Source organism: Rana temporaria, chromosome 10, assembly GCF_905171775.1.
Source record: "Rana temporaria chromosome 10, aRanTem1.1, whole genome shotgun sequence".
Classification (NCBI taxonomy): Eukaryota; Metazoa; Chordata; class Amphibia; order Anura; family Ranidae; genus Rana; species Rana temporaria.
Window position 1 is genome coordinate 103,462,142 of NC_053498.1, and position 26,979 is coordinate 103,489,120.

Consider the following 26,979-nt stretch of genomic DNA (forward strand, 5'->3'; position numbering starts at 1 on the left):
TCAATGCAAAAATCGGTAACCCCGAGTAACGCTCGGGGTAGATGTGCAGAGCCTGCAGCGCGCGCTGGCTTACCTTTTCCAGGCAGGGTTACTGTACTTACCTTGTCCCTGGATCCAGCGATGCATCCCCGCTGTGTGAGCGAGCGGCGTCCTCCATTCGACTCACACAGTGCCCGCGCGCCGCCGATCTCTGTTCCCTGCGACGTTACGACGCACGGGGGCGGAGACCGGCGGCAAATTCAAAAAAGTAAACAAACACATTACATACAGTATACTGTAATCTTATAGATTACAGTACTGTATGTAAAAAATACACACCCCCCTTGTCCCTAGTGGTCTGCCCTGTGTCCTGCATGTAGTTTTATATAATAAAAACAATTTTTTTGTGCCTGCAAACTGTATATTGTCCATAGCAACCAAAAGTGTCCCTTTATGTCAAAAGTGATTTTAGAGCAGCTAGAAAACAGCGATAATAAATTATAATCACTTGCAGAATTGAGCGATAGCGATTTGTGGGGAAATTTGTAATAAAAAAATAAAAGTAATGACAGCAACAATTCTGCAACTGAGCAAATTTCAGTGATTTTGATTTGATTACATTATTGAATAATTTTTATTATAATTACATTATCATTTGTTATAATTATTTATAGTTATTTATTATATTATAATTTTATGATTTGGTGTTTCAAACGTTATCATACCCGGGATGCCTATAAGGCCTCGTACAGACGACCGGATCTATCCGCTGGGATTGATCCGCGGATCAGTTCCAGCGGACAAATCCGGTCGTCTGTACGGCCTAGCGGATATTTTTCCGCGGAGATTCGTCCAGCCGATCGATTTCAAGCGGATAGAAATTTCTTAGCATGCTAAGAAATCTGTCCGCTTGAATCGTGTCCAGCGGATTGATCCGGTCGTCTGTACAGACTCACCGGATCAATCCGTCCGCTCCCATCCCTCGCATGCGTCGTAATGATTCGACGCATGCGTGGAAGTAGTTACCTTCCAGCGTCGCGCACGTCGCCGCGTCATCGTCGCGGGGACGGCGCGACACATCACCGCGGATGTGTTCCGCGCGGATTTCGATCTGATTGTGTGTACAGCCATCAGATCCAAATCCGCCAGAGGATGTATCTGCTGGAAACGGTCCGGCGGACCGTTTCCAGCGGATATCCTCTGGTGTGTACGGGCCTTAGACTCTTGTTTGGACAGATTTAAGTGAGTTATTTCTAAGAATTGCAGGCCTACAGTATAAAACGCAGAATTTCCATGCAAAATAATTGTACCGCTTTTGGTACGTAATTCCAGACAGAATCATACCGCCGGGGAGGTTAAAGAAACCATAAAAAACAGCAGTTCAGGAGCCAGGCCCAGTGAGAATAATAACCCAATATGGGGCACAGTGGGATACCATCAGGGATATACTCCAAAAGCATTGTGGGATACTTACAAGTGCATCAGGAATAGCCCAAATAGTGGGAGAAACCCCCAAGATGGTAGTCAGAAGGGCCAGAAATGTGGGCGATACCCTGATATGTTCTGAATTTACAAAAACAATGGAAACAACTTGGCTATCACAATATCTGAGGAGCAAGGGTATGTTTCCTTGTAGGCACTGCCAGGTTTGCAACCTTTCATGACTCAAAAATGAAACAGAGTTTTCAGATTAGGGACCTCATTAATTATACTACAATAGAGTTATTTACATGTTAACATGTTCCTGGGAAGAAATCTATATCGGGAAAACTAAAAACCAAACGTCAGTTGAGAATAAGTCTGATCGAGCATATGGGGGAAATTGCTAAAAAAAACTCAAAGAAACCCCTGGCGAGACACTTTACCCTGTTTCATAACGGTAGTTTGGAGGGCATGAAGGTTAAGGGTATATACTCACTTAATCTTCCACCAAGGAGGGGTGATTTTGACCAGATCCTCCTCCAAAAAGAAAAATGGTGGATTTTTAGACTGGGTTCCCTTATACCCTTAGGCCTAAACAATTAATTGAATTTGCAGCCCTTTCTCGAGACCTAGGATATAGAGATATGTAGGCCAAAGTATTAATTTCAGTCTTGACTGGTTCTGATTAATATCCGTCTTGTTCAGATGGGTGTGTCTTTGGGAAATTCTGACCCCACTCTCCAATATCTAGCCAAATATCTAGTCCTCCTTATGACAAGTTATTAAAACATATTGAATACTTGGACTTTGATATGGCTTCATGGACAATACCCACCAGATTCTGTGCACCCAGAGACATAAAGATTATTAATGAAATCATGAATTTATTTAAATGATTGACCTAGCTCAACAAACAATACAAATCCAGGCGTTGTTAAACTATATGTGAATCTCCTTTTAAGATTGCTCCATTGGGGGCGGGTACGTAAGCTAAAAGGAGCCCTCGTATGGCGCTCTAACGTCCAGATGAAGCTATGCAATAGCATTGTGAGACGCGTTGACGTCACTTACGCCCGCACGCAGTGTTACAACGTCCTCCACCGATGTGTTGGCAAACCGTATGGGAACAGATGGGAAGTCCTCCCACTTGTTGGACATGGGGAAAAGCGTGAGGACCTGATACTTACAGCTCTGCACCAGCCCCTCTATGGGGAGAATCGGTGGCCATATAGCATTCCAACATTTAATTTTCAGATGATACCCAACTGTGCATTTGGGCACAAAGCTACAGAATCACTTCAAGCTGTGCTAACCTGAAGAGGACTAGCCTTACCGATACGGTCTAAGTATTTAACCGAAGCGGTAATGTATGACTAACGTGTCATTACCCACATATGATTATATGACCCAATTAAGCGCTTACTAACATTGTTATCAGTCTCACTCCAGATCGGGGTTTGTAATACCAGGAAAAGTTGATCATTTAAATCATGCTTGAGATTCTGTTGCCAATGACCACACAGGTGTTTTCTTCAATGGATTAATTGCCTTCAAACTAATGATTAAATCCTAGTCCATGCATTGGATGTTTTCTTGACCGGCACCTCTGGTCCTTCTTCTCCTCTCCCCCCTTTCTCCTCTTCCCTCATGGCTCGAGCCTCCAGGGGGTTGGTACTTGGTTGTTCCACTTATAGCATTTGTTGATCAATCGGTAATATCCACGTGTGAGCAGCCTGTTCCAATATACCTGGCATCCGGAAGTTTTTGTGATTTATGTTACATGTTTTATGTTGTATTGTCCCACATATAATGTGTTTTTGGTTGGCCAGTCCACTGTGACCAGATATACTATTTATGAGCAAGTCCTGCACTATCAACCACAATTAATTACCATGTTCTATATTTAAAGCGGATCTCCACTCTAAAGTGGAGTCCCGCTGATCGGAACCCTCCCCCCCTCCGGTGTCACATTTGACACCTTTCAGGGGGGAGGGGGGAGCAGATACCTGTCTACAGACAGGTATCTGCACCCACTTCCGGCCCTACGATACGGGCAAAGGACGGGTTTTTCCTCCGCTTCCCGTCGCCCCCCCCCGTTGTATGCTGGGAACACTCGGCTCCCAGCACACAGCGGGAGCCAATCGGCGGGCGCAGCGCGACTCGCGCATGCGCCGTAGGGAACCGGGCAGTGAAGCCGGAGCGCTTCACTTCCTGGTTCCCTCACCGTGGATGGAGGGGGGAGCAGCAGGGTGACGAGCGATCGGCTCGTCATCTGCTGCGATCACCGCTGGACTCCAGGACAGGTAAGTGTCCTTATATTAAAAGTCAGCAGCTGCAGTATTTGTAGCTGCTTGCTTTTAATATAGTTTTTTAGTGGCACATCCGCTTTAAGAATAAAGTGTTTTATACTTTACTTTATTAGTGATGTGCTTTCTGTCATTCCATAAGCCCCTGCTTTTCTTCCCCCTAAAAAAGTACCCTTCCCAAAACACAGTACAGTGCCTTGCAAAAGTATTCACCCTATGGCTTTTTACCTATTTTGTTACATTACAGCCTTTTAGTTCAATATTTTTTTTATGTGAATTATATGGGATGGATCAGAACACAATAGTCTAAGTTGGTGAAGTAAAATTAGAAAAATATATACATAAAACTATTTTTCAGAAATAAAAAACTGCTTATTGGCATGTGCATATGTATTCACCCCCTTTGTTATGAAGCCCATAAAAAGCTCTGGTGCAACCAATTACCTTCATAAGTCACATAGTTAGTGAAATGATGTCCACCTGTGTGCAATCTAAGTGTCACATGATCTGTCATTACATATACACACCTTTTTGAAAGGCCCCAGAGGCTGCAACACCTAAGCAAGAGGCACCACTAACCAAACACTGCCATGAAGACTAATGCCTCGTACACACTATCGGAATTTCCAATGAAAAAAGTCAGACGGAATTTTTTCAACGGATATTATGACCGTGTGTATGCCCCATCGGACTTTTTCCGTCGGAAACTCCGACGGACTTAGAAAGGAAAAAAAATTCTAGCGGAAATTACGTTTATCTGTATGGAACTTTGACGGAGAAAAAAACACGCATGCTCAGAAACAAGTCGACGCATGCTCGGAAGCAATGAATTTTTCACGGCTCGTCGTACGTGTTGTACGTCACCGCGTTTTTGACGGTCGTGACCGTGTGTATGCAAGACCGCTTGAGTGGAATTCTGTTGAAAAAACCCGTCTGAGTTTATTCAGACGGAAAAAATGGTCATGTGTACAGGGCATAAGGAACTCTCCAAACAAGTAAGGGACAATGTTGTTGCGAAGTAGAAGTCAGGGTTAGGTTATAAAAAAAAATCCAAATCTTTGATGATCTCTAGGAGTAGGGTTGTCCCGATACCACTTTTTTAGGACCGAGTACAAGTACCGATACTTTTTTTCAAGTAGTCGCCGATACCGAATACTAGGGTTGTCCCGATACCACTTTTTACCACTGACGAGACTAAAAAAAATTTGAGTAAAAGTGAAACTTCTTTTTTCTTTTAGGGCCAGTTCACACTGCTGCGTGGTGCGCGATCGCTAGTGATTCGCACCGCACTGCAGTGCAAATGTGATGTCCGTGCGATGCTAATTCAGTCAGATAGTATGGATGAATTTGCATCACATTCGGACCAAACTCGCACAGGACCCTTTTTTTTGGTCCGCAGCAGAATCGGATCGCAAGGATGTTCACACCCATGTGATCTGTTTCCTGTCTGAATTTGCAGATAGTAGTGCGATATGCAAACTGATTTGGGGGTATCTTTAAGTTTGGATTTGCGATGCGGGAACCCACAGTGGATTTGCAGGGTTCCCGCACTGCTGCAGTGTGAACTGAGGTCTAGGGTTCCCGCATTCGCAGGCTTCCCGCATCCCATGATTCCCTGCGATAGTTCACACTGCCCTATGCAAACTGTTAGGATGGTCTATTAAAACACCCATGCAATCTATTTCTGCTGCGTACCAAAAAGAGGGTCCCATGCAAGTTTGGTTCGAATGCGGTGCAAATTCAGCCATACTATCTGTATGGCTGAATTCACATCGCATGGACATCACATCGCATCTCATTGTGATTTGCATGGCAGTGCAGTGCAAATCACATGCGATCTCGCACCACACAGCAGTAGTGTAAAGATGAGATCTGTGGCCCTGTCCTGCTTATTTATATTACAATTTATGTTATAGAAATAACACTGATCAAAAAAATAAATAAAAAAAATGGTAAAGGTGGGAGTGTAAAAATAAAATAAATAATAAAAAAAATAAAAAAATTTTTTAAAGCACCCCGTCCCTCCGAGCTCGTGCACAGAAGCGAACTTATACGCAAGTGGCACCCACATATGTAGATGGCGTTCAAACCACACATGTGAGGCATTGCGGCGAACGTTAGAGCGAGAGCAATAATTATAGCGCTAGACCTCTTCTGTAACTCTACACTGGTAACCTGTAAAAAGAATTTAAAGCGGGAATTCACCCGAAAAACATTTTTTAACCTTAGATTGATGCTCATTTTGTCAAGGGGAATCGGGTGTTTTTTTTAAATCGAAGCCGTACTTACCGTTTTAGAGAGCGATCTTCTCCGCCGCTTCCGGGTATAGTCTTCGGGACTGGGCGTTCCTATTTGATTGACAGGCTTTCGACGGTCACATACATCGCGTCACGAGTAGCCAAAAGAAGCCGAACGCCGGTGCGGCTCTATACGGCGCCTGCGCACCGACGTTCAGCTACTTTTGGTAAATCGTGACGCGATAGATGCGACCGTCGGAAGCCTGTTAATCAAATAGGAATGCCCAGTCCCGCAGCCCATACCCAGAAGAGGCGGAGAAGATCGCTCTCTAAAACGGTAAGTACGGCTTCGATTTTAAAAAAACTACCCGATTCCCCTTGACAAAATGAGCATCAATCTAAGGTTAAAAATTAACTTTTCGGGTGAACCTCCACTTTAAGCCTCAGAGATTTTTAAAGCAGGATTCCATCCGCAATTTTTTTTTTTCATTTAAAAGTCAGCCGCTACAAACACTTACGACTTCACTGCCCGTTTCCCACTGCGCATGTGCATCTTGCATGGCGCTTTGTGAATGGGCGGCTGCCTCCTGGGATACACACAGTTCCCAGAAGGAAGCGTGCAACATTCACCAGAAGACACCGCGAAGGAGGACGAGGAAGAAGACGACCGTGGTGGAGGAAGAGGCAGAAGAGTTAGTCCCGCATAGCAACCGCCCTTTCTGGTGAGTATAAAAAAAAAATATATATATTTTTTTTGATTTTTGGGATAAAAAAAAATGGGTGGAACTCCACTTTAAGTAACGCAGTTTGTCATCATTATATGAGCGTGCGCAATTTTTACGCATTACATGTTAGGTATCGATTTACGCAGTGTAACATCATCTGTCACATTATACGGAAAATAAAACATAAGCTACCTTTACTATTTTATTTTTTTATTCAAAATGTGTATTTTCACCCCAAAAAATTGCGTTTGTAAGAGCTGAAAACTATGCAGGTGATGGATCGCTTTATACAGGCCGGTCGGTGGTGAATACAATGTAATGTCTATAGTGTGGGAACAGGTGCTCTCTAAGCTCCTCCCTGGTAAGCTGGAATGGCCCTGATAGGAAGGTCGGGTGTGTGGGTTTGGTTTCTGGTGAATGAATGACCCATGAGAGTGTGTGAGGAATGCGGGCGGTGTATGAATTTATGGGGAGAGTGTCAGCCGTGTGATGTAACCACATTCCTCACACTGACAGCTCCCTACACACAACTCCACAGTTACTGACCCGCACCGCCGCCCGTCCTCGCCCGCCTTCTCATTGGCCGCAGGTGTAATCCGCTCGACCCTCATTGGTTAATCCCTGTAATCTTCAACCAGGTAATTGATACTCTCAGCCTATTGGAGGCAGCCCTCTTGCCGGCCGCACTGACTGGCTAGAACGGCCGCTCCGTGACGGCGCGATTGGTCGGCTATGTGAAGCGGCTCTTTGCTATTGGCTGAGAGAACCACTACAGTTATTCCGCCATATTCCGGGAGTCCGGTGTTCTTCGGACGGGGCAGTCCGGCGGAGTGGTTGCCGTGTAGGCGTAGCGGAACCCCGAAGCAGACAGAGTTGCCGTAAACTTGGCGGGAGTTGGTTATTTCAAGGACTGTCCGGGCTCCGCAGGTGGATAAGGAAAGTCTTCACATGACATCACGGAGGAGCGAGTGCTGTTCCCGGCCCTGGCTGTAGGGGGCGCCGTTTGGTCATATGGGCGGCCGGTGTTCATTGCACCATGTCCTGTTTTCTGCTCTGCTTTCCTCCAGGGGTCACAGGTGACTGCTAATAGAGCCCCACCCCCCCAGGTAACTTCATACTGTCATGTTTTATTCATGTGCTTCCAACATACTCTGCAGCGCTGTACACTAAATGCTTGTTGTCTGGATAGAGGAAAGGCATTGAACTTCATTTTCGATGAAGTAAGAGAAGGTCATCGCCCCCTGTCATGTTTTCTGCCTTCTCTGTCTCATTGGGGAGATTTTCTCTCACTTCCTGTCTCATAGCCAACACAGGAAGTGAGAGGAAATCATTCCAAAGTGTCACCAGACCTTACTGGAAATAGATTTCCTCCCTTTTCCTGTTCTGGTGACAACCCAACACCTGGAACTTTCTTCCCTTCCTGTGATGAAGGTAAACCTGACAATACAGATGGGGACACAATAAAAACCTGCCAGGGGGTCCTCGCCTCTCCCCCCAACACTAAATAACATTTTGCCTTTAGTTTACTGCATCTTTGATGTGCTTTCAGAAAATGCCCCACCATAGAAGTCTATGGGAAGCGCGGCTACTTTGCACTGTAACCCTGCTACGGGGGAAACCCCACCGGAGCCGTGTATGAGTGTTTAGTGCTCTTTCAACCAGGAGGCAGCAAAAACACATGGCTGAGCTGTGGCTTTATCAACCCCCCTCCCTTCCTGAGCACCCACCCCCAAATGCTGTCATTACAGCCTGACAGGACTGTACACATGCCATGATTGTGGCATTTTTTAACTTGGGGGGTGTTAACATCAGAGGGTTCCCCGAAAGAAAGCCATGTGTCGTGACTAGAGTGGCACCAAATGGAAATTTTGGTTCCCAAAACTGAAAATGCAGGATGCACTCGGCGCGAAGACCGATAATCACAGTTAAAAAATATGTATATATATATATATATATATATATTAGTGTGTGTGTGTGTGTGTGTGTGTGTGTGTATTATATTGTTAAAAATCCTGCTTTCTGCATTTTTGGTCAGTGGAAAAAAAAATGCACAAAAAACGCATCTCCCTGTTGAAATGCATTGAAAACACAGCAAGAACGCATTATTAAAGCGGAGGTTCACCCTAAAAAACATCTATGTACCATCTCATCCAGCATACTTGCGTCAGCTACAGTATTTTTTTTTTTTTTGCGCTGTATTTACAGTTTAATCCCTCAGTTTCGTTTCAGACTCCCGCGGGGAGTAGGCGTTCCTATGAAGAGGGGAACATGATTGACGTCCAGGTATGGCACGTCAATAGCCGGACTAGGTCTCGGCTCTTCATGGCGCTATACGGCGCCTGCGCACGGACTAGGAGCTGACTGCGCAGGCACCGTATACAGCCGAGTCCTATTTCGGCTATTTTCGGAACGCGTGACGCACCATAGCCGGACGCAAATCATGTCCCCCTCTTCATAGGAACGCCTACTTCCCACGGGAGTCTGAAAAGAAACTGAGGGATTAAACGGTAAATACAGCGCAAAAAAAAAAAAAGCATACTGTAGGATGGTAAATAATTCTTTTAGGGTAAACCTCCGTTTTAATGCACCCATGTTACATTTTTTAACCTATAGAAAATGGACCATAGCACAGTAAAATTGCTGTGATTTCTCAGCAAAGCCCAGTGCATTTCAGTGCCTTTATCAGCACCTTTTTCTCTTATTGGCCAAATGCCAATAACACCATTTTCGGTGACGTAACACGTAGGGAGTCCCGAACATAGTGAAGACCGTAAGTGACATGAGATGCATTCACTGCTGAGTATACAAACTTTATATGTGGATTTTGATGTAAGCGGCTTTCTTTTTACTGTTAAATCTTGGCTTTACCATACTACACTAAGGGAGGCGCCATTTAGCTTTTATCCTAACGTATATATGCATACAAGGCTTTTAAGGGACCATCAACCCAATCTGGAGTCACCATTTGGGTAGGATAAAGAGGGCTTCTGCCACCCTGACTGACCAGACTACTTTATAAAAATTCATGCAAGGCGTTTTTCTAAGCCTTATTTAAGGTGAGAATTCTGTGAGCACATTGGTGACCAACAGAGATGGAAGGACACTACACATTGTGACATCACTTTAAATGAACTGTATATAATTATTTCAAGTAACTGAATCAACGGTTACATCCGGACATTATAATTTGATTCATATATGCACCTATTTTACTTATTTCTTTGCTTTATGATTTGTATTCTATGTGATGGATTATATTCCCATGCAATATTATTAGAAGGCATGGTATGCGGTTTATGGCTTTATATAGTGTGTACACAATCTTTAGATCCTCAGCCATAGTCAATTTCTGCACGGAGAGCTTTAGGACTCGTGCCCATGGTCGTTTTTACAGCCACTTTTCTGAGCGTTTTTTGCAGTTTAAAAATGGCTCTCCATGTTAGCCTATGGCCTCATGCCCACCATGATGTTTTTGAGCTGTAAATGGCTGAGCCATTTTTAACCACTTAACCCCCGGACCATATTGCTGGTCAAAGACCAGAGCACCTTTTGCGATTCGGCACTGCGTCGCTTTTTAACTGACAATTGCGCGGTCGTGCGACGTGGATCCCAAACAAAATTGACGTCCATTTTTTCCCATAAATAGAGCTTTCTTTTGGTGGTATTTGATCACCTCTGCGGGTTTTCGTTTTTGCGCTATAAACAAAAATAGAGCGACAATTTTGAAAAAAATTTAATATTTTTTTGCTATAATAAATATCCCCCAAAAATATATAAAACTTTTTTTTTTTCCCTCAGTTTAGGACGATACGTATTCTTCTACATATTTTTCGTAAAAAAAAAAAAAAAAAATCGCAATAAACGTTTATTGATTGGTTTGCGCAAAAGTTATAGCGTTTACAAAATAGGGGGTATTTTTATGAAATTTGTATTATTATTTTTACTAGTAATGGCGGCGATCAGCGTTTTTTTTTTTTTTTTTTTTTTTTTTTGGTACTGCGACATTATGTCGGACACTTCGGACACTTTTGACACATTTTTGGGACCATTGGCATTTTTATAGCGATCAGTGCTATACAAATGCATTGGATTACTATAAAAATGCCACTGGCAGTGAAGGGGTTAACACTAGGGGGCAGGGAAGAGGTTAAGTATGTTCCCTGGGTGTGTTCTAACTGTACAGGGGGTGGACTGACATGGGGAAATGACTGATCTTCTGTTCATACATTGTATGAACAGAAGATCAGCATTTCTCTCCCTGACGGGACCGGGAGCTGTGTGTTTACACACACAGCTCCCGCTCCTCGCTCTGTAACGAGCGTTCCCATGTACCCAGCGGCGATCGCGCTCGCCGGGCACAGGAGTCGGGGGCGAGCGGGCGGCGTGCACGCACCCCTAGTGGCCTGCGCGTTCATAGATAAGGAATGGGAACGGCTGCAGAGGTCCTTTGTGGTCCGTTATCCTTTTGAGGAGAACCTTTTGAAAAAATGGGCTTCTCCTCCGATCGTTGACCCCCCCCCGGTCGCTCGGTTAAACAAAGTAACCACTCTCCCGGTAGAAGGGACCCCTGCCTTTAAGGACCCTACTGATAGATGGTCCGAAGCGGTTACCCGCTCCATGTTCACCATGCTGGGATCTGCGTTGCAGCCTATCTTGGCTGCAACTTTGGTGTCTCAGACACTTACTGAGTGGGCAAAGATTTTGCGCCAGACAGTGAAGGAGCATCAGCTCCCCCTTGAGTGTGTGAGGCTGGCCGACCAGTTGGTACAGGGCCTTGTCTATGTCTGTGATGCCACTCTGGAATGCGACTCCCTTGATCTCCAGAGCCTCTGTATCTACGGTGGTATTGCGCTGCCTGATTTGGCTGAAATGCTGGTCCGCTGACCAAGCTTCCAAGAAAGCTTTGGCTGATTTACCCTTTAAAGGTGGGAGGCTTTTTGGTACCTTAGCTGGATGACCTTATTAAGGATGTCACTGGGGGTAAGAGCACTCTTCTCCCTCAGTCCACCAAGGGGAAGGAGCCGCGTCGTAAGCCGGGGCCCTCCAATTCCGCATAGAAGCAGTATTTTCGTCAGTCAGGGTCAGCTGGCAGATCCTCCCAGACTGACAAAGGTCCAGCTGGGTGACAGAAGCGTCCCTGGGTACGCAAGCCAAACAAGCCTGCTACCGCATGAAGTTTTGCCCCCGCCCGACTCAAGGGTGGGGGGGGCGGCTTTGTGGGTTTGCAGCTTGGTGGACCTCCCTGCTGTCCAACCAGTGGGTCTGCGAGGTGGTCACTTCGGGGTACAAGATCTAGTTTGTCTTGTCCGCCAAACAGATTCTTTCCTTGAAATCTTCCTCTCCTGGCTCGTCGTTCTGCCTTAATGGGAGCAGTTCAAGACTTGCTCAGGTGCGGGGTAATTTTACCTGTGCCACTGGAGGAAAGGTTTCAGGGATTCTATTCAAATCTGTTTGTAGTCCCAAAGAAGGACGGTGTCCGTCCAATCTTGAACCTCAAGGTCCTCAATGCCTTTGTGAGGGTGCGAAAGTTCCGGATGGATTCAATTTGTTCAGTGGTTGCTGCGCTTCATCCGGGGAACTTTCTGGCGTCCCTGGACATCAAGGACGCATACTTGCATGTCCCCATCTGCGCCAGGCATCAGAGGTTTCTGCGCTTTGCGATCAGCGAAGACCACTATCAGTTTGTGGCTCTTCCCTTTGGCCTAGCGTCAGCACCAAGAGTTTTCACCAAGGTGCTTGCCCCGATTCTGGCTTTGCTGAGACAGCGAGGCATTGCTGTCATGGGCTACTTAGACAATCTCCTTCTGAGAGCTGCTTCTGGCTCAGAATTAGAGGAGTACGTTTCTATAGCCAGTCAGACCCTCTGGAATTTTGGGTGGGTGCTGAACATTCAGAAGTCGGTCTTGGTACCGACTCAATGTCTGGAGTACCTAGGATTAATTCTGGACTCCTCGGGTCTAAGGTCTTCCTTCCTTCCTTCCTTCCTTCCTTCCTTCCTTTTTGGAGAAGTTGCAGACACTCCAGTCGGCGGTGAAATTGTTAGCATCCCGCAAATGGTCATCTCTCCGTTTTTTTTGCATGCAAGTTCTGGGCCTCATGGTGGCCTCCTTCGAGGCAGTACCGTATGCCCAATTGCACACTCGGGTCTTGCAGCAGGAGATCCTGTCCAAATGGAACAGATCTCCATTGTCTTTGAATCGTCAGGTTCAGGTAAGTCACCTAGTCAGGGCCTCCCTGAGTTGGTGGCTGAGATCCCCGTCTCTTCAGTCCGGGAAGTCGTTCTTTCCTTTCCATTGGACTGTGATCACGAATGACGCCATCCTCATAGGTTGGGGGGGAGTCTGGGGTGTCCAGTCGGGCCAGGGTCGCTGAACTCCGGACGAATCCTGCCTGCCGATCAATGTACTAGAACTTCAATGTACTAGAACTTCAAACAATCAGGCTGTGCCTCTCCTCGTGGTCGCAGAGGCTACAAGAATGTCCACTCAGGATCCAGTCGGACAATGCCACGGTGGTGGCTTATGTCAACCATCAGAGGGGAACAAGGAGCTTGGCTGTGGCGTCGGACGTCGTTCACATCCTGCGGTGGGCGGAAAGGAGCATGCCGGCTCTGTCAGCCGTTTACATTCCAGGTGTAGAAGACTGAAGTGAGAGAAAAACCCTGCAAATTAAAGGGGCTGTAAAGGTAATTTATTTTTTTCCCCTAAATAGCTTCCTTTACCTTAGTGCAGTCCTCCTTTACTTACCTCATCCTTCCATTTTTCTTTTAAATGTCCTTATATCTTCTGAGAAATCCTCACTTCCTGTTCTTCTGCCTGTAACTCCACACAGTAATGCAAGGCTTTCTTCCTGGTGTGGAGTGTCGTGCTCGCCCCCTCCCTTGAGGAGGGAGGGGGCAAGCAGGAGAGTCAGGACGCTCTATACATTGCAGATAGAGAAAAGAGCTGTGTGTTAGTTGGTGTCCTGACTCTCCGGCTCGCCCCCTCAAGGGAGGGGGCGAACATGACACTCCACACCAGGGAGAAAGCCTTGCATTACTGTGTGTTTACAGACAGAAGAACAGGAAGTGAGGGTTTCTCAGAAGAAATAAGGACATTTAAAACCAAAATTGAAAGATGAGGTAAGTGAAGGAGGACTGCACTAAAGTAAAGGAAGCTATTTAGGGAAAAAAAATTGTATCTTTACAACCCCTTTTAAGGGAATTCCTTGGGGAGCCCAGATCACCAGAACTAGTATCCCCATTGGAAGATTTACCCACTATTTATTTTCTGGGGACAATCCAAAATTTGGGATTTTCTTTTACTTCCAATGATAATGGTCAACGGGACACATATGATGAATCTCCTTAACAGGGCAGGGGCACAGACGGCTAGAAAAACCTGACAGGTATTCTAATCCCAGCCCCAGTGCCGGGTAGGCACATTTTATTGTAAGAGGTCATTTGGCGTTTTTTATATTATTTTAACATTTTAATAAACAGTATTATGCAATGGCTTTTCTCATTCCTTTTCGTATATCTAACCTGTAACTCAGAGGAAGAGGCATTCGGATCTATTCCTGTCATATTGCTATGTGTGCAGGCACAATCCTGTAAACGCTTTATCTGACTTTCTTTCTAATCAAAGAGGTCAGGTGTATCTGGTAAGCACATTCATTATCTGTGCACTTTGGGTGATGGCAGCTATCAATGTCTGGTGAAAGATTTATATCACCTTAAGCAAGATTTATCACAGTTGTCAAGAAAATCTATTTTTGGATCTATTGCAACATATACATTGGGACCATCTTGTTTTCACACAACACCTATTGGTGATCCTGTAAGTGGCATAGGCGTTTTTAAGCTAAAAAAAAAAAACAGGGCCAGCGCGTTCTGAGGCTCCAGCGCTAGAGCTGTAAAATTGACAGACACCGGTAAAAGCTGTTAAACGCGGCTTAACACTATTCGGAGCGTATTTTTTTTTTTTTTTATGCCTCTATTCAAAATCAATTGTTCCCTATGGGAGCACATTGATTTGAATAGAAGTTGGTCCATGGTGCTCCGACTTGCGGAGCGACTTGTGTGCAGATGATCTAGAGGGGGAACCCCTGCCAAAATAGGGAAAAAAAATTGGCGTGGGGTTCCCTCCCAGGACGATGCCAGACCCTTCAGTCTAGTATGGATTTTAAGGGGAACCCCCACACAAAAAAATGGCATGTGGGGGCCCTCAAAATCCATACCAGAACCTTATCCGAGCACGCAGCCGAGGAGGGGGGGGGACAAGCGTGCGACCCCCCCTGTACCATACTGGGCTACATGCCTTCAACATGGGGGGTGGGTGCTTGATGCTTGATAAGGACAAGGGCCTCTTCCCGACAACCCTGGCCGTTGGTTGTCGGGGTCTGCTGGCGGGGGCTTATCAGAATCCGGGAGCCCCCTTTTTAACAAGGGGGTCTCAAGATCCCGGCCCCCACCCTATGTGAGTATGGGGTACACGGTACCATTACCCATTCATCTAAAACAAAAAGTGTCAAAAATAAAGACGGTACACAGATTTTTTAAAGTATTAAGGCAGCTCCGGCGTCTCTTCCGATTTTCTTCTCCCCTCTCTGGCTCTTCTCCCTCTTCTGGTGATGTCTTCTCCCCTCTGCCATTCCTTCTCCCTCTCCGGTTCTTCTCGCGCTTTTTCCGGGTCTTATTTTTGACACTTTTTTTTTTTTTTTTTTTTTTTTTTTAGGTAATTGGGTAGGGGTACATTGTACCCCATACTCATTCACATAGGGTGGGGGGCTGGGATCTGGGGGAAACTCAATGCCAACTTTTGTTTCATTTTGGCGTGGGTTCCCCTTCAAGATCCTACATGACGGCTATGTTCACTCACAGCCGTGATGTAAATGGAGAGTCGGTTTCTAGGCGATCAGCTCTCCTCTCCTCACACGGAAGTTGTCAGTGAGGAGAGGAGAGCTCAGCTCGCTGCAGCCGGCCGGTGATCAGTGAGTATGAGTTGTTTTTTTATAGCTTTTTACACACTGATCACTGGCCCAGTGTCCCCACACAGTGTAAACGCACACATTTCACCAAAATAATGTCCCCCACACAGTAAAAACATCTGTCCCCCACCTGTGTCCCAGTAAATATGTCATGCGTCCCAATGATTATCTGCATACATACGTCCGTGATCCTCTGTGTACATATGTCCGTGATCACACAAACCAATTACTATACACTTAATGGGATTTTTTTTTTTTTTTTACCAAAGACATGTAGCAGAATAAATTTTGGCTTAAAATTATGACAATTTGAATTTATTGGATTTCTTTTAAAATAGAAAGTAGAAAATATTGTTTTTCAAAATTTCCGTAATTTTTTTAGCTTGTATCGCAAAAAAATATAAAACGGAGTCGTGAATAAAGACCACCAAAAGAAAGCACTATTAGTGTGAACAAAATGATAAAAATGTAATGTGGGTACAGTGTTGCATGACCTGCCCAGTATTGAAAGGTTTATACTATTATAAATACAAGTTGCTCATTGTGAGCACCCCATCAGTATAATATGGTATTGGTACTTTTGCTGGACAGCTGGGTCTACATGTAAATGAGGATACAAATAATGACATGGGGAAAAATGTCATATTTATATATGGAATAGTATCATTTACAGAGAATAACCTCCCATAGAATTACCAGAATAGCATATTTTATCCCTTGGCTGATACATTCAGGACACACCTATCTCTGGCAGAACTTGGCTGCTACTCTTGTTCAGAGGTATAAACACAAACTCTCAGCAAAGCCAGTCAAGCATGTTTATCGAAATGCTGGCCAAGATGTGTGTAAGGACAGTCTAATTTTGCTTCCTTGTCCAAGATGAGGCTCATATGTTCATGGCCACCCTAAGTAAGTATTGTTGCTGGTATAGGAGATGAATTGCCAAAAATTATATAAATCTATCTCTGTCCGTGGTAGAAGGAATTCTCTAACCTATAGCCCAATGAAGCACTATATACATGAACGTATGAATGATTTACTGTTTGATCACATGTGTGTCAGCCTTTAAGTAGTTTAAAAATGCTTCTATTTAAAACCTATTTCATAATCTCTCTGACCGTGTCATTGTCGTAAAAGGTATTGGAATTCAAATAGTGATTCATTGTTTTGTTCTTTCTGTAGGAGTGACATTCTGGTTTGATTACTACTGAAGCTGCCTGGCTGACCTGTTCAGACTGTACATGTGCTTCTCCTGAGACAATCCTAACATTGGATATCCTTCGTATCATGCCAAGCAAGATGGGGTCCAAAATGGATTTATCAAAAGACATCATCAAAATGAAGGCACACTACAATGGGTAAGTTGTACAGATCTCTCTGTGTTACTCTTGAATGATGAATTCAGTTGCTGGTTTTAAAGGGAAACTGTTGCATTTTCAATGACTTCATATTTGTCACCAGGACTGCAAGGGAGGGCAAATCTTGTATTTCATCGGTTGTCACTGATAGATGTACGGGGAAATCTCTGTGTTGTAGTGGGCACTGTGAAAATGTGTTTCTTTGTTTACTGTAGGGAGATCTCTCATATGGTGTTGTCTCTTTGTAAAATAAAATATTAGATAAATATATGTAATGTCAGAACCTTTTACCTGGAAGGGATAGAACTTGTGTCAGGTTTTTGTGTCCCTACAATAAAAATGGAGCTGGAACTATATAGACACTCATACATGTTGAGCCCAGTCTTATTGATGTCCTTTAAACTTGCATATACACAGTGTTTTACCTTATGAGTGAAACTGGACATTTTTTTTTTCCCTAATCCAAAATGCAAGAAGAAATGGTCCTCTTGCCCAAGATTCTGTACATTCAATGGCACACCCTGGTATATTTGCCATTAAAGCATGTTCAAACTTATGAATTCTATCCTCAAGTCCTTCACCTGCAGTAATGATGGGCATAAGCTTCCCTGGCGCACCTTTAAAAAACCCAGTTAATTTTGGTGGCGTAGCCATGGCAGATCTCAACTAACTTGCTATGGCTGGTGTCATAGCTGATCCCATGTGCTGCACCAGGGCAACTGAAGATCAAACGGCAGATAAGATGACATTTCTTGGCTGTGAAGGATACAGGGGTTATTTCTGCCTGAATGTCATAAATAGGTTGAGGAAATTTAAGGTTCATCTAGATGTTAATAATCTGAGAGTATAGTTTAACATATAATTGAATCTTTTTTGTTCTGTGCCTGTTTAGTTTACAGATTCTATATGCATGTTTCCATCTTGTGACTCTCCAATGTTTCACATAACAGAGATCCCATGATCTTCATTTGGCAGGAATTTTAATCTAATTTATAGGCATAAATTGTAGACTAAAACCTGTGATTTAAAAGGAAGCATGTAGGATCGATTTATGGGAACTGTCATTATCATTGCTGACTTTTAGGGCTTTGGGGCTATCGACCTTCTTTTGTCACCACTTGGTGTGTAACTGGACATGCTTTGAAAGTAACAGTTAACCAGGGTGACCCAATCAGTATCGACATACACTCTCAGATACTGAAACCAGAGACTTGCATGTTTCAAAATCTGCAAAGGTCTCTGGCACTTTACTCTAAGGCCCTTTTCATATGGCCTTTCCGATCCGGTCCCACTGTCGGTTTTTCAGGTGGACCTAATCAGTGGTGACCTGTCCGCTGGTACCCACGGCTATCTGATCCAATCCTCTCTGCAAAATCCAGATGGATGGAGACCCTATTTTCCATCTATCTGCCGGATCGGATGAAAACAGGCAGTCCGTTTTTTCATCCGATCTCCCCATAGAGGAGAGCGGGACTCTGACAGGTGCGTCTCTGCACAGTGAGCAGAGACGCACCTGTCCTCCGCCTGCTCGGGGGGGGGGGGGGGGATTGGAATCGGGGGATCCATCCCGCGCTGAGCAAAGTGAAGTTCGTGTGGCGGACCCCCTGTGAAAGGGCCCTAATTCGTGTGACATTTTAAAGTGGTTCACATTTGTTGAAAGTCCTTTGGAAAAAAATGTAATCAATCTCTTGTTGATACAGGAATGTTTTTCCCTAATTAAAATATATCCAAAATTTGTACTATGATAGTTGGATTGCTAGGGCTGCACATTTCTGGCTTGCTGATAATTAATACACCATTTTAGTTGCATGGATACACTTATTAACTATTGAGCTGGCCGTACATGGATCAAAATATTATGCCGGTTCAGTAGGGATCCATCTATGGGAAGGATAATTGTACCCAAGTCGATCCATCGATTGACTTTGGTACAACCAGTTTGTTGGACGTTTTACATGCGATTACTGCCGGCTGCTTTAGCTGCTAGCAGTAAGACACCTTTCACAATGAGGCACTTTTCAGGTGCTAAAACGCTAAAAATGGCACCTACAAAGCGCCCTGAAAGAGCGGCCCAAGGGCTTTCACACTGGAGTGGTGCGCTGGCAGGTCAGTAAAAAAAAAAAAAAAGTCCTGCTAGCCGCATCTTTGAGGCGCCTGTAGGAGCAGTCAATACACCGCTCCTAAAGCGTCCCTGCCCATTAAAATCAAATAAATTGTGGACTAAAACCTGTATCAATGGGCAGCACCGCCGGCAAAGCGCCGCTGCAGTGGCGTTTTGCAGACTGTTTTAATCCTTTTTTGGCCACTAGCAGCCGAATAGCGTTGCGAAAACGACAGTAAATACCTGCTAAAAATAGCCGATGCCCCCCACTGCCCCAGTGTGAAAGGGTTTTAAACATTGTGTTCTGCTGGCTGGGAAGGCTCCCTGCGCTCCCCAGCTGGCAGAACACAATAGTGCTGTAGAAGGCATTTCCACATCGACAGTCAGTGTTGATGGGGGAATTTAGCGATCTTATTTTCTTCCATCCGTGGTGGAAGGAATGAAAACTGCATCATCTGTGGGCTGCTTTGGTCTAACCTACCTTGGCCTGTAGGTTAACTAATTGGTGTTTAGTGCTGCGCTACCTACTATACAGCGAACCATTCAAAAGTTGCTAATAGTCATATTATGGTGCTCTAATAAATAGTCACTTAAAAGTGTTAAGAAGATGAGAAAATGCTGTGTATATATAAATCTGCGCACAGTGAAGCAGTACTTGCATGTGTCCATATAATCAAATATTGCGTAATGGTGCCCGTCATTTCATATAATGTGTATTATGTGTATATAAATCAATACATTTTCCTGCACATACCAGTCAAAGGGCAGTATCATGATGAACAGTCTTCCCGTGTCACCACCGTGCTCACAATGCTCTCTCCTTGGTAGTGTGACCTACAACGCATTTGTGGCCATAAAACACATGTGATGTTCTCACCAGATCTTCCTTAAGATGATCCGCTGTACAGTTGTAGTAAACTCCCCCAATCCTCCTGTCCACCAGGCTGCCCGTCTGTGTGCTCCTGGATACTTTTAATGGAAGTTTGGTGCTGGCCCCTTTTTTTTAAGGCTGCCTTGGACTCATAATACCATGCTACGTGACTCCATTAACATGCCAAGAAGAGATGGAAAGAACAGCCTCCAGTGGTGTAGTAAAAAACATTTTCATACTTTATTACATAAAACTGCACTCCGTATTCACTTCGGCCCGCTCTCTGCTGAAAACGGGCCACAAGAGTGCAATAAGAACTGCACTCCTGTGATCCATAGAAGTACAGCCAAACAAGCTTTGGCTGTTCTTCTTTTAAACCTACAGGAGGACTTTTTTTTTTTAACAGTTTTTTTAACAGTTTAATACTCACATTTTCATGGTGAGATGCTCACAAAGGTAAAGATGTAGACCCTACCATTTTCCTCATTCGAACCCTGGAAGTCTAGAATCTGATAATTATTAACCACTTGCCGCCCGCCAATGACAGATTGACGGCGGCAAAGTGGTTGTAGAATCCTGACCGGACGTCATATGACGTCCTCAGGATTCTTAGCCGCTGCGCGCCCCCGGGGGCGCGCATCGCAGCGATCGTTGTTGCGGGGTGCCAGTCTGACACCCCGCAACACCGATCTCGGTAAAGAGTCTCTCACGGAGACTCTTTACCACGTGATCAGCCGTGTCCAACCACGGCTGATCACGGTGTAAACAGGAAGAGCCGTCGATGGCTCTTCCTCACTCGCGTCTGACAGACGCGAGTAGAGGAGAGCAGATCGGCGGCTCTCCTGACAGGGGGGGTTCGCGCTGATTGTTTATCAGCGCAGCCCCCCCTCGGATCGCCACATGGACCACCAGGGATGCCCACCAGGGAAGGGCAAAACAACAAAAATTGAGAAAAAAAAAGTCTGGGGGAAAAAAAAAAGGATGCAAAAAAAAAAAAGATGCCAATCAGTGCCCACAAATGGGCACTGACTGGCAACAAGTAAATCAGTGCCGCCCCACAGTGTCCATCAGTGCCGCCCCACAGTGTCCATCAGTGCCGCCCCACAGTGTCCATCAGTGCCGCCCCACAGTGTCCATCAGTGCCGCCCCACAGTGTCCATCAGTGCCGCCCCACAGTGTCCATCAGTGCCGCCCCACAGTGTCCATCAGTGCCGCCCCACAGTGTCCATCAGTGCCGCCCCACAGTGTCCATCTGTGCCGCCCATGAGTGCCCATCTGTGCCGCCCATGAGTGCCCATCAGTGCCGCCCATGAGTGCCCATCAGTGCCGCCCATGAGTGCCCATCAGTGCCGCCCATGAGTGCCCATCAGTGCCGCCCATGAGTGCCCATCAGTGCCAACTATGTGTGCCCATGAGTGCCAACTATGTGTGCCCATCAGTGCCGCATACCAGCGCCGCCAATCAGTGCCACCTCATCTGTGCCCTTCAGTACTACCTCGTCGATGTCCATCAGTGCCATCTCATCTGTGCCCATCAGTGCCACCATATCAGTGCCCATAATTGAAAGAGAAAACTTACTTATTTACAAAAAAATTACAGAAAAAAATAAAAACTAAATTTTTTTCAAAATTGTCGGTCTTCTTTTAGTTGTTGCGCAAAAACAAAAAATCGCAGAGGTGATCAAATACCACCAAAAGAAAGCTCTATTTGTGGGGAAAAAAGGACGCCAATTTTGTTTGGGTACAATGTAGCATGACCGCGCAATTGTCATTCAAAGTGCGACAGTGCTGAAAGCTGAAAATTGGCTTGGGCAGGAAGGTACGTAAGTGCCCTGTATGGAAGTGGTTAAATCACTCCCATTAGATTCACTTTTCACCCTGACACAGACTTACAGCTATTTCTTCAGAATAGCAAAAGGTAGGAATCTGCAGCAAAGTCTGTTAATATTCCCTGCAATGTACATAGATCACCCAGATGGGATTTGTTTTTTTCCTCAACAAAAGTGGAGTTACTCTTCAATGGAACAGTGTAAACGGCTGATTTCCCAGTTCTCCACAGCAGAGCTAAACATTTCTGTTTTTGCTCCCCTGATTGGGACGATCATCTGCTATGTGCACCTTATGTGGGACAATCTTGTCAGATTTTTTTTTTTTTCCGTTGATTATTTATTAACAGTTCATCTGTAGAACACGTGTGCGTTTTTTATGAGATGCATTGCTCATGGGTGACTAATGACAGTAAATCCTGTTACATATCACATATGTATTCTTGAATGTCTTGATCAGCTTGCCATATGTATGTAGATTATACACAGCATGTGGGAGCTCACACATTCCGGAGCAGATTAGCCCAGTCAAGTTGGAGTAACGGAAATGACAGGACCTACAGTATAAGTAAGTGCAGGCCTGAGGACAGGTGTAGCTTGTCTTGCAGGAATGTCTATCTTCTACAAGAATGCAGTCTTTCTGTATGTCACCTTACAACACCCAAAGAGTACACTGCTTGGCTCTGGGAAAACGGCAAAGTAAATATACATACGCCTCGCATCAAAAGGCAGTTCTATTAAACGTGCAGTAAAAATGCACAAATCACATTATTTTTTTTTTCCCCACACTAAAGCATTCAAATGTGTACATTCTTGTTGCCAATTTTCTATCTGTGGTGCGCATTTAAAGTTACTTTTGAAAGATGAGATTTTTAAACTGATACTCTTATACTGCCCATAGATTGTCCATTTCTTTTTGTTCAGCCAGCGACCTGGAAAAAAAAAACCCCTGAATTCTCCATCCTCACAAATTGGGTGAATAGAGAAATCCACTCTGCTGGGGCATTACATTCTGCCAGCAGGACCTGCTGCTGTCAGAATATACTGATCAGCTGCTGATTTTACAAAGGTTTTGCAGTATGTCCCTTCGACTGAAGTCAATCAAATAAATGACCTCTGTTGACCAGGGATGGTCACACACCGATGGAGATTTGTCTGGTCATTGCTGACCTGGCCAAATGTTGATCAGTGTATGGCCAGCTTTAGGGCCAATTCACACCATATCCACTAGCGACAGGAAGGCTGCTCTGCGCGGGTGTTCTGTCAAAAGAGCCAACTTGTCAAAATCTCCAATTACGTCACTTCTGGTGGCTTTCTACGATCTGGCTGTTTGCACAAAACACCGGCAGCATATGCACTACGGTACACAATATAATAAGTAGACATTGTTAGTCCGCCTGCTAGTAACCAACAACATGGCCGCCTCCAAGGCTACAACAAATTTTTTACTCATTAGTAGGGGTTCTGTCAAAACACAATCACATACATGCACGTAATCTGGCATTTCTTGGCAGGAGTAACGCAAGTCGGTCAGCAGGTCCTGACCAATGATTTATGTCTGGGACCTGCTGAGTGGTTTAACGAATGTTAACGTCTTTCCAGGCAGTGTCATTAGTACAGTGACAATTTATAGTATTCTCACTGATCACTGTATTAATGTCACTGGTGAGGTTAGTGAGTCAGTTCCCACCCAGTGTCAGATTGCCCACCGCACTTTCACAGGCCCACTATAAGTTGCTGATCATCCCCACTACTAGTATATTTTTTCACCAAAGACATGCAGCAGATTTTTGTCCTAAATTTGAAGAAATTTGATTTTTTTTTTTTTTTTTATTGGATATGTTTTATAGCAGAAAGTAAAAAATCTGTGTGTTGTTTTTGTTTTAAATGTTCTGTTTTTTTTTCTCCTTTCTACAACAAAAACACAGTGGTGCCCTGGGAGTAAAATCTTTCGGAGCTTAAGTGAAATATGTGGTGACAGCTGTTTCACCGCATTGTATTCTAGAAATGAGTACAACACTTCCTCTGGTCAGAGGTTGTGGCATCATCAGCTGACTCATCCAATCAGAGGAAAGCTTTGTATTCATTGCTAGAATACATTGCTTTCTCTGATTGGCTAAACGCCGATCAGATAGACTCTATTGTGTTCCAGGTATGAGACTGTGCAGTATCCTGCATGTAGCCTCAGGTACATAGGGCCAGATTCAGGTACAAATGCGGCGGTGTAACGTATCGTCTTTACGTTACACCGCCGCAAGTTTTCAGCGTAAGTGCCTGATTCACAAAGCACTTACCTGTAAACTTGCGGCGGTGTATCGTAAAGACGTCCGGCGCAAGCCCGCCTAATTCAAATGGGGCGTGTACCATTTAAATTGGGCGCGCTCCCGCGCCGAACGTTCTGCGCATGCTCCGTTAGTAAATTTCCCAACGTGCTTTGCGCGAAATTACCGCGCCCCGACGTGTTTGTGAATGGCGACGTGCGTAACGTACTTACGCTGAAATTTTTTTTTTAAATTTTAACGCGGGAACGACGGCCATACTTTAACATGGCTGGTGTAAAGTTAAGCCATGAAAACAATTTGGCTTAACTTTGCAACGGGAAAAAAAGACTTGCGACGACGTAACGAACGCGCGTACCTTCGTGGATCGCCGTAAAACCTAATTTGCTGGAAAACTACGCAAACTCCACCCAGCGGCGGCCGAAGTATTGCATCCTAAGATCCGACGGTGTAAGTCAATTACACCTGTCGTATCTTAGGGCTATCTATGCGTAACTGATTCTATGAATCAGCTGCATAGATACTCTCAGAGATACGACGGTGTATCAGGAGATACGCCGTCGTATCTCTTTTGTGAATCTGGCCCATACAATTTATACTGCACATCCAGCGGCCTATTTTGTTTGGATCAGCTTGGCCCAAATGATCTATGAAAAGCTGGAATTCAGCTTTAATGCAATCGCGGTTTGGCCCACATTTTTCCACCCAGCTCTTTTGATTTTCAGATTGGAGGATTTGGGACAGAGGGATGCCAACTGGGCCTCCTATGGCTCAGATTTCGGGTGAGTCATCAGAAACTGGCCGAATTATTTGTGCATGGCCAGCTTTAGTTAAGTCCTACGTTTGCCAAGATAAAGGGAGGAGGTGTGTCCCTATTCCAGGGTTCGACGAAATACGGGCGCCAGGTTGCAATTTTAACTAGAATTAGCAACCTGGTGCCTAGGCCGGCGGGGGAGGTGGGGGTGCACAGAGACACAGGATACCCCATCCTGTGTCTCCGTGCACCCGCCGCGCCTTTAGGCGACGTTTAAAAAATTCTACAGGTTGCATGTTTTGAGTTACAGAGGAGGTCTAGGGATAGAATTATTTCTCTCACTCTACCAATCGCGGTAATGCCTCACATGTGTGGTTTGAACACCGCTTTCATATGCGGGCGCTACCCATGTATGCGTTCACTTCTGCGCGCAAACTCGATGGGACGGGGTGCGTTTCTGGCTCCTAACTTTTTTAGCTGGCTCCTAGATTCCAAGCAAATTTGTCAAACCCTGCCCTATTCTGTAACTTCTTTAACAGCCTAAATTGAATTTTTTTGCTATTTTAAGTCCATTTCAGAGTACTATCTGGCCACCAGCAAGCTGTTTGTTTGAAATTTGCCGCGTGCTGGCAGCAAATGGTAAAAAGTAAATATTCATGTGTAACATACTTAAACATACGAATGTTTAAGAACATAGATATTAACCATAGTGAAGGAATTTTTTTTATATATATATATATATATATATATATATATATATATATATATATATATATATATTATAAAAAAAATGTATATACGCGCATGCTCTCCCCTATGGGGGATCGGACGAACAAGGATTTCTTCCGTCCGCAAATGCGGATCTTTGGAGGCGGACAAATTACGGGTGTCATGTTCATCCGCTGACACCAGTAATCGCATAGGGTCCCATGTATGTCCCGTTTTCATCCGCAAACGGACGGATGAAAATGCGGACATACGGTCCGTACGTGTGAAAGGGCCCTTAAAGCAGTTGTATGCCCGCAAAAAAAAACAAAAAAAAACAAACCTGTAAGGCAAAGACATAATGAGTTTGTATGCATCGCATACTAGCTCGTTATAAAATGCTTGCCTTAGAACGAAGCGCTGGCATCTTCTGGGTTTGTGGCGCATGTGCGTGGGAGTTCTCTTTCTGGCATTGGCTGCTTGCAAGGTGAATATCTCCTAAACGTACAGGTTTAGGAGATATTAATTTTGCATACAGGTAAGCTGACTGCTTTATAGAGGCATTTTAAAGATTTGTTCAGAGTTGTGCTTCGACACATATTCAAATAAGGAAGTCCTTGAATTTCTTTTCCTTCTTGGCTATGTAATTATGTAAATAACTACGCGTGAAAGGTAAAGGGTATGTGACTTTGCCTGATACGGGTCATGTGTGGGATGTGTCTGAAGAATTCATATGGCTGTACGGTGATACTTTTTGAATTGATTCAGAAGTATGTGTTACAGTGACATGTGTTTTATAGAAAATTATAGGGTATTTTCTTACACATTTGACCCGATTTTTTTTTTTTTTTTTTTTGGTGTGTAGTGGGCAATGTGTCAATGGGATGCTGGTTCCCATGACAAATGTCAGACCCCCCTCTCTCAACTCGCTATACTGTCCAAGAATGTGAGGGGGCACTAATACGCTGACCACTAATGTGAGGGGCACTACACCATCCAACACTTCACTTTACATTACAGGTGTCAAACACAAGGCCCGCGGGCCGAATCCGGCCCTCCGGGCCATTTCATGTGGCCCCCGCCCTCCTCTGGTCCTCCTCAAGACCCTTACTTTCTGCTTTTAAACAATGCATCTAGCTTCTTCCCAGCAGCAGCTTAAGGAAAGGGGGTTACACTGTGATGTAAGGGAGAGTGGGGGACTCAACTTCTGATGGTGGGTTGGCTCTTAACATCTAATGTAAGGGGAGGGGATGCGCTGGACATCTAATATTACAGACACAACCGGCCCTTTTGAGGGCAATCGTAATGCTGATGCGGCCCACAATGAAATTGAGTTTGACACCCCTGCTTTACATTGTCTATTCTTTATTTCTGGCTATTATCAGTAGTAGTAATGTTTGTTTTATATTTATGGATATTATGTTGAAAGCAACTTTGTTGTCTTGAACAA

At 44.7% G+C, this 26,979-nt stretch overlaps 1 protein-coding gene across 1 annotated transcript in view; it reads left to right on the forward strand.

The window, feature by feature from the left end:
- The first annotated feature begins 7,358 nt into the window (after positions 1-7,358).
- The window catches only part of PRKCZ (protein kinase C zeta), a 390,682-nt gene continuing 371,061 nt past the window's right edge, over positions 7,359-26,979 (forward strand). Inside the window, exons 1-2 of the mRNA XM_040325896.1 lie at positions 7,359-7,775; positions 16,819-16,994. Of these exons, the coding sequence (XP_040181830.1) occupies positions 16,924-16,994 (71 nt within the window). The 5' untranslated portion in view covers positions 7,359-7,775; positions 16,819-16,923. The remainder of the gene's footprint in view (positions 7,776-16,818; positions 16,995-26,979) is intronic.